This window comes from Hippocampus comes, unplaced genomic scaffold, assembly GCF_001891065.2.
Source record: "Hippocampus comes isolate QL1 unplaced genomic scaffold, H_comes_QL1_v1.1 scaffold185, whole genome shotgun sequence".
Taxonomy (NCBI): domain Eukaryota; kingdom Metazoa; phylum Chordata; class Actinopteri; order Syngnathiformes; family Syngnathidae; genus Hippocampus; species Hippocampus comes.
The window spans coordinates 101898-108852 of NW_017805931.1; the positions used below are offsets into that span (position 1 = coordinate 101898).

Here is a 6955-nt window from a genome sequence, read left to right on the forward strand (position 1 = left end):
GGTTGTGGCGCTTCACCGCGACGAAGCGCGAGCTCGCCGTGCCCCGAGCAGCCGCCGCATGAATTCGTTGCTCGTGTGTTCATGGGGAAAAAAAAAAACAAATAGTGTCCGCCTTGTCTTGGGTTCAGAAATTATTACTGACAGACGAGGATCCCGTGGCCAACTCTCCCAGCTCGATGCTCAACCAGTACCAACTGGATGAAGATGAACAGCAGACCGGCGGCGCCAAAGACTTGCTTGTGACGGTCGACAGTCCAGAGAGTCGCGTCACAGCTATTGAGACCTTCATCGTGTACAGAGTGGTGACCAAGGTAAGCTGGCAGGCGCGCACACGCTCGCAAATCATTCCGCCGCGTGCCTCTGCAAACGCACTCAGCCGCCGCGGTCCTGTGGGCGGGAGGCGCTTATGGAAAGGCGCTGACGTGACCTGCTGGAAGTTGAGAGCGGTTTGTGCTTCCTCTTTCCAGACGGCGAGGAGTGAGTTTGACTCGTGCGAGTACGAGGTGCTCCGTCGCTACCAGGACTTCCTTTGGCTACGAAGCCGACTGGAAGAAAGCCACCCGAGCCTCATCGTCCCCGTACGTGTAAACGCGGCGCGTGGCGACTTTGCCGCGGGCTGGCCTATAGCTTACGCCGGACGTGCGCTGATGGCTTCTGACTTGGCAAACCCGAATTAAAAAAAAAAGAAGCATCGTCGGTGCAATTTGAGCGTGGCGGGTGAAAAGGATGCTGGTCTTTCAGCCTCTTCCGGAGAAGTTTGTGATGAAAGGCATGGTGGAGCGCTTCACCGACGACTTCATCGACACCAGGAAGAAAGCCCTGCACCGCTTTCTCAATAAGATCGCCGAGCATCCCACCCTGTCGTCCAGTCGCCACTTTCGACTCTTCCTGACTGCTCAGGTAGGACACACGTCGGCGCAGACCAATCCTCAATAAAATCAAATAACAACGACAAATTGTCCACGTGGCAAATAGGGACATCCCGATCCGATTTTTCCCCTCATTTCCGCCCAGACTCTCTCATGTCACCAAATGGTCCAAAGCCATCAAGAGCTTGTCAAAGGGAAGCGCAAGAGCTTCATTTGATAGGACACAATCTTAGCTTTTCTTCTTTTGGGGGTGACGGTGAGAGCCACGCCCAGCGCTCTCCCGGACGCCGCACTCTAGCGCACGTTGTATTCGGAGCAACGACAAGACCCCAGCGCTGTCGTTGGGACAGTGCTCTCTTCCCCCCGCCCCTGTCTGACTGGAAACGATGCGGACATTGTATCGGTCTGTCGTGGTGAAAAAGGAGGCGGAGCCAAAGGGCAAAGCTCTCGATTTAGCGGTCGCCCGACACTCCCGCCCTCATCTCGCGGCTGCGGCTCATGGCCGGAAAAGATCCAAGCGGCCGAAACGGCTTTCCTCCGCAGGGCGTCCGGGCTCTCCCTCGGAGAGAAGGCGAGAAGAGAAGCTCATGCGGGAGGGGCTCCGAGTTGAGCCGCTTCCCCTCCGCGTCGAGAGGAGCCAGGCGAGGTGGCTCGGGCATCCGATGAGGACGCCGCCTGGGAATATGGATGGATGGGTGACCTGATCGGGAGAGATAGTTGGGTGCGCCCCCCCCTCAAAACAATCTGATCGGGACATCCCTACTCCCAAAACTGAAGTCGAGTCGAGAAAGCCAAATTCACGTCGCGAGCCCAAAGTAAGTTGCGTTTCAACCGCAGGATTTCTCGTCTCGCAAGACACCCGGGCCGGGCTTCTTGAGTCGAATGGGCGAGACGGTCCGAGCGGCGGCCATCTCGGTGCGGGGCATCAAGAGCCGCCCGGAGGAGTTCACACTGATGCAGGAGTACGCCGAACGTTTCGGCTGCAAGATCTCGTCCGTTGACAAGGTTTCTCGGAGGATCATCAAGGAGCAGCGAGGTATGGTGCCCCCCCCCCCCCAAACTGCCACCGTGTGCGCCAGAAACGCGCCGGCGACGTTCCCGCCGTCTCCCGTCGGTCGCCTTCAATGTCCGCGTGGCCCGCGCCGACAGAATACTTGGACGAGCTGAAGCAGTACGGGCCCCTCTATGGCCAGTGGGCGGAGGTGGAGGAGGAGCTGCGCGAGCCGCTGAACCTCGTAGCCCGCTGCGTGGACCGATGCGGCAAAGAAGCGGAAGAGCGGCTCCGCCATCTCTCGGCCGTGCTGGTCCCCGCTCTCCACGACTACGTGCTCTGCGCCGAGGTACTCAAGGTGAGCGAGAGCGCCGAGCGCAAAGGGGCCGACCGGGGACCTCCCGAGGCCGACCTTGATTCCAGTCTCCCTCGTCGCTCTCAGACGGTGACGAAACGGCGAGACGCCATCCAGGCCGACTTGGAGACCAAAAACGAGGCCCTCGCCTCCAAGAAGGCCGACCGAGAAGTTGTGAGTGCTCTTCCCCTCTCGCTCGATCCGCGTGACCATTTCAGACGCGCGGCGCCGCGTACTTGGGCGACCATGGTGCCGAGTCGGCGCTGGCAAATTCTCTTGGCGCCTTGTCGAACCGGAGCCACTTCTCTTTCCAGAAGAAGTTTTTCAATCGGCAGCCCCGTTTCATTCTTTCTAGCCGAGTTTCACGTGCGGTGGGGGTTCTCTGTGTTTGGAAGCAAGCTCGCATGTTGTGACGCACCGCAGCCAGGAGAGGGCGATGTCACTCCAATTGGCAGTCGCGCCGTTGGCCGATTTCCCGCGTGGCCGAGCGCCTTCGACTCCATCCGTCCTCCTCGTAAGACGAAGGCGAGCGAGAGGAACCTGGATCATCTTTGCTGGCTTTCTCTGGCGTCGTTTTAGGCTGAGCTGGAGAAAGAAGTGGACGCTCTGGCCGATCGACTGGAAACGGCGAACAGCGCGTTGAAGGGCGATTGGGTCCGCTGGCAGAACGATATGAGAGACGACCTCAAATCGGCTTTCATCTCGACCGCTGAGAAGAACGTGGAATGCTATGAGAAGGTGAGTGTCAAATCCATGCAGTTGCCCCCCCCCCCCACCAAAAAAAAAGCTCAAACTTCTACACACAACATCTTAAATTGACAACATTAAAGCAAGTACATTTTTGCAGTTTTTGGGGCAGGGGGCGGGGCGACAAGCAAAGCGCGGAGACTCATTGAATGGGGCAATGATCGTTTCCTCCAATCTGGATGGCGAGCTCATCAATCACCTTTTGGCTTGCAGTGCCTGGCGGTGTGGGAATCATTCCTCTTGTCCCAACGAAGGGATCCCGTTGAGCGGCAAGATGAAGACGCAGGATGAAGTTGTCTTCCATGTGCCCGTCACAACAACAACAACAACAACAAGAAGGAAATCCTCAACCGACGTCCCCTTTTACCACTGAAGCGTGTCAAGCGACAAGAAAATCCCCAAAGTGCGTTCCGCCTCCTTTTTGGTTCGGATTTTGGATTGTGTCATCCTTGACTTCAGAGAATTGAATAAATGCAGACTAAAAGCTTGTTTGGCTGATCATTCCGCTCGCGCTGCTCGATTGAAGAAAGGGTTTCGGGCAGCACACGTCCAGCATTTCGTCAAATATTGACCCCAAAATGGCAGACGCCGTATATTGAAGCGCCGACACCGGTCATCAGCTCACGTGCGCGGTTGTAAACAAATCCAAACCAACAACAAGACCGCCAACTTCGGATTGCTTGAACCCTTTGCTTTTATTCACTCGGGGTTTCCCATATTTGAAAGAGTGTCAAAAGACAGGAGCGAGAGAGAACGTGGCTCGCAAGGGGAACAAGGTCGATGCCAAGAAGGGACCCTTTCCAACATCTCTGGCGGGGTCGGTTGTGGGCGAACGCTGAGTCAAGAGGAGAAGACGCACGCGGAGTGTATCGATTGAACGGACGCCGAGGATCGCGAGCCGCCGACAAGTCGAAGACGCGTTTGGAGAAGGTGGACTTCCGGCCAATGACGTTTAGTCCGTCGATTCGCTCGGCTTTCAAACGCGGTTTCAAGTTGCGTGACAGCTGTCCACTTGGGCGAGCTCGACCGTACGACTGAAATCGATCCGCATCCATCGCGAGTGATCATTGGAGTCTGCTGAAAATAAGCGGATGGAGGAAACCAAAAACGACCGCGGTCGAGCGACTTCTTTGGGAATCCATTTGAGTCGCGCTAGTTGGCTTCTCACGAATGATCACAAAGCAACATTTTGGGGGGGGGCGATATAGAGGGCTCCGTCCTTTTAGCAATTACCCACAATGCACTACTATACCGGCTTGTTTAGAACAGCCCTCCAATATGGCCGCCGGTAGTGCATTGTGGGTAATTGCTAAAAGGACGGAGCCCTCCATAGATTCACTGAGATCGCGATAGCCGCGGCCAATTCCGAACCGCGGCCCGAACGTTTGCTTCGCTGGGCGGAAGTGCGAGCTCACGGTGCAAAGTGTCTCGGACGCGGGCTTCCTTTTCCCGACCGCGCCCACGAAAGACCGTCCGCTCCTCCGAGAAGCACGACGTCGAGAAATCGCAGTCTCGAGTGTCGCGGCTCGACTCGAAGCCGCGCAAAACATCGACTCGTTCGGCGTTCGGGTTCGGACGACGCGTGGCGCGTTCGCGGACACTCGGGAAACGAGAGCGAAGGGCGTCTTTTTTTTTTCTGTTGGACTGCGAATAGTTGCGGGATGGCCGGGATTCTCTTCCCATTTCTACGGGGCCGCCTAAGGTCAGAACGCGACACGATCACGGGTGGTATCGTTTGTTTTCTCAGACGAGCCGACGGGAACATTTTGGCTCGCGTCAGTCAGTCCGAGCTCGGGGAAATAATGCGGCGTGATCCCGGTCGCTGATTGAACGCGGCCTCGCACCGCTCGCAATTAAAACAACACCTGGAACTCAACCGAGTCGCGCGTCCGTGACGGCTTGAAGCCGGGGCGACGAGATGAAAATGGGAACATTTTGGTTTGGTGCGCACCTCGAAGCCGCCCTTGAGCGAGACACTCTTCCCCTTCCATTTGGCCGTTGTGGGGCGCCGCAGAGAAGGGGGATGGCTCGGCTGCCGGCTCGGCTGCGATCCGTTCAAGTTCAAGTGAAGAGCTTCATTTGGAAAGGCCGTCACCCCGAGTCCGTCGTCGGGGTCGGAGGTCGCGGTTGGCCTACTTTCAGCAGGGCTCGGTGCACATTGGACGGGTAGGAACTCCAACTTTCATGTTCTTTTTTGTTTTTTTTCCTTCTTGAGATGTATGCTTCATATGGATTGATAGATATCTAAAAAAAACAACTAAAACCAGGAGGGAGAAAACGGAGACAGAGAGGAGGAGAGCATCGGGTTTACGGCCGCACTCGGGCTAGCTGGATCGCCGTCCGGTGCGCCTGCAGCGCCGCTGGCTCCGTGTCATGTGACCTCCGCGAAGGTGATGTGGTTCTACGGCACAAGAACAAAAATCAAAAACAACAGATGGCTTCGCGCGCCGCCGACGGCCTGGAGCCCGACGACCGCTTCGGAGCGTCGGGAATAACGAGGTCCCGAAAGATGGACGGTGACGGTGACGGTGAGTGCAAGTCGCGGAAGCCTCTTGCGGCGCACGTCGATGAGCCGAGCAAAACCAAATGGGAACGAGAAGCGCGCACTGTTTCTTTCTCGCTTGTCATTTTCTTTAGCGTGGCCCCTTTAGCTCGGAGGCTTCTTTGCTGTGCTATTTTTAGCCCGGTTACTTTCCGCCGAGCTTAGCATCGCTGAGTTTAATACGAGCTGATATTTTTCCCCCTTTTTTTTGTTTCGGCCGTGTTCAGGCAACTGAATGTTTTTTGTTTTTTTCACGGTCCACCAAATGTGCATCTTCTTAGCGGGATGCGTTGCTGTGAAGTCTCTTTGACTTGAACAAAGCTCCGGTGTGTTTTCCCAATCTTTTTTTTTTTGGAAGTGAATGGCTTACTGGATGCTCTCCCAAACAGTTTGTTTGTATCTTTGGCAGACAAAATGTTCCCGCGGACCCTATTCTGCCGCCGCCCTCATTTGTTCCATCCGAGCCCGTCCCGGGAGAAGGCGCCAACGTCCGAGCGCAGTCGCTCCCTAAATAAACGGCATCCTTTTTCTCTCATCGGTTCAACGAGACTTTCTCCTCAAATCTTGGAGGCCGGTCTGGATCCGCACGGAGGGATGGATTAGGATCAAGGAGTTGTCGGTGACATCCCCGACGTTGACTTTCCAAAGTCGATCGGAACGGGCTCACGCGGTCGGACAAAAACGGTCAACAGCGAGCGAGCGGGCGTCGCGACGGACCTGCGAGACGATGTACTTGTCCAGAGGACTCTCGACCTGGCCCGTGCCCACAAGTGCCGCGCGCGTCCGCGCTCCCGTCGGAGTCTCGTCGTTCAGCAGCAACTTCCCTTGGAAATAGTGGACCACGCACACCACCTAAAGCAAAGGACAAAGTGGGTTGGAAGGTGAAAAATCACGACGGCAATTCCGGGTTCCTTTCCAACTGGAAAAGAGAAAGGCTTCGGATAGCCTCTCCTCTCCTCTCCTCTTGCTTTGGCACGATAAACAAAGCAAGGCAAAAGCCTCACCAAGAAGGTGGCGATGGCGGTGCCGATCACGAAGCCCGCAATGACGTCGGCCCAGTGGTTGCGGTATTCGGCGATGCGATTCAGTCCCGTGAGGAAGGCCAGACACAGCAGGGCCAGCGACAGGACGGGCTTGGCCAGGCGGCTGCCTTCCACCCGCACCGTGCACGTCACGTACATCTGAAGGCGGTAGAGGAAGCCGGCAGTCTTTGTCTTCTGCTGCGCGCCGATCGCGTTTCATTTCTTGCTTGTTTTTGCTTTCCGCCTTTGTGTTTTTCTCCTTCCGCCGATCTTTTTATTTCAAATCGAAAAATCCAAATAGTGTCGTGAAGGCGGGGCGGAAGCACGTCGGCCAAACGGCCCCGAGGGATCGGCGCAACCCGCCGCGCGCCCAGAAGACGTATCGACAGCGTGCGCCGGCGGCACGCGGGCCGTAACTTGATGCGAAAT

General features: G+C 56.5%; 2 protein-coding genes across 3 annotated transcripts; one reads left to right on the plus strand and one right to left on the minus strand.

Moving 5' to 3' along the window:
• Positions 1-62: 62 nt before the first annotated feature.
• On the plus strand, positions 63-3441 carry LOC109527842 (sorting nexin-7-like; the record flags this gene model as incomplete). Its single annotated transcript, XM_019889961.1, has 8 exons — positions 63-311; positions 468-578; positions 742-900; positions 1707-1905; positions 2019-2218; positions 2303-2389; positions 2795-2953; positions 3176-3441. Coding segments are annotated over 8 exons (1242 nt in total), but the record flags the coding sequence as incomplete, so codon positions are not given.
• A 1152-nt stretch (positions 3442-4593) lies between these two features.
• LOC109527886 (phospholipid phosphatase-related protein type 5-like) lies at positions 4594-6743 on the minus strand. 2 transcript variants are annotated; one of them, XM_019890057.1, is made up of 3 exons: positions 6509-6743; positions 6222-6356; positions 4594-5363 (listed from the first exon to the last, which is right to left on the minus strand). In XM_019890057.1, the coding sequence occupies exons 1-3, from the start codon at positions 6683-6685 to the stop codon at positions 5334-5336; spliced, it is 342 nt and encodes a 113-aa protein (XP_019745616.1). In that variant the 5' UTR covers positions 6686-6743; the 3' UTR covers positions 4594-5333. The 2 variants fall into 2 exon arrangements, with proteins under 2 accessions (XP_019745616.1, XP_019745615.1); XM_019890056.1 differs by having other exon boundaries at positions 4594-6356.
• Positions 6744-6955: the final 212 nt, after the last annotated feature.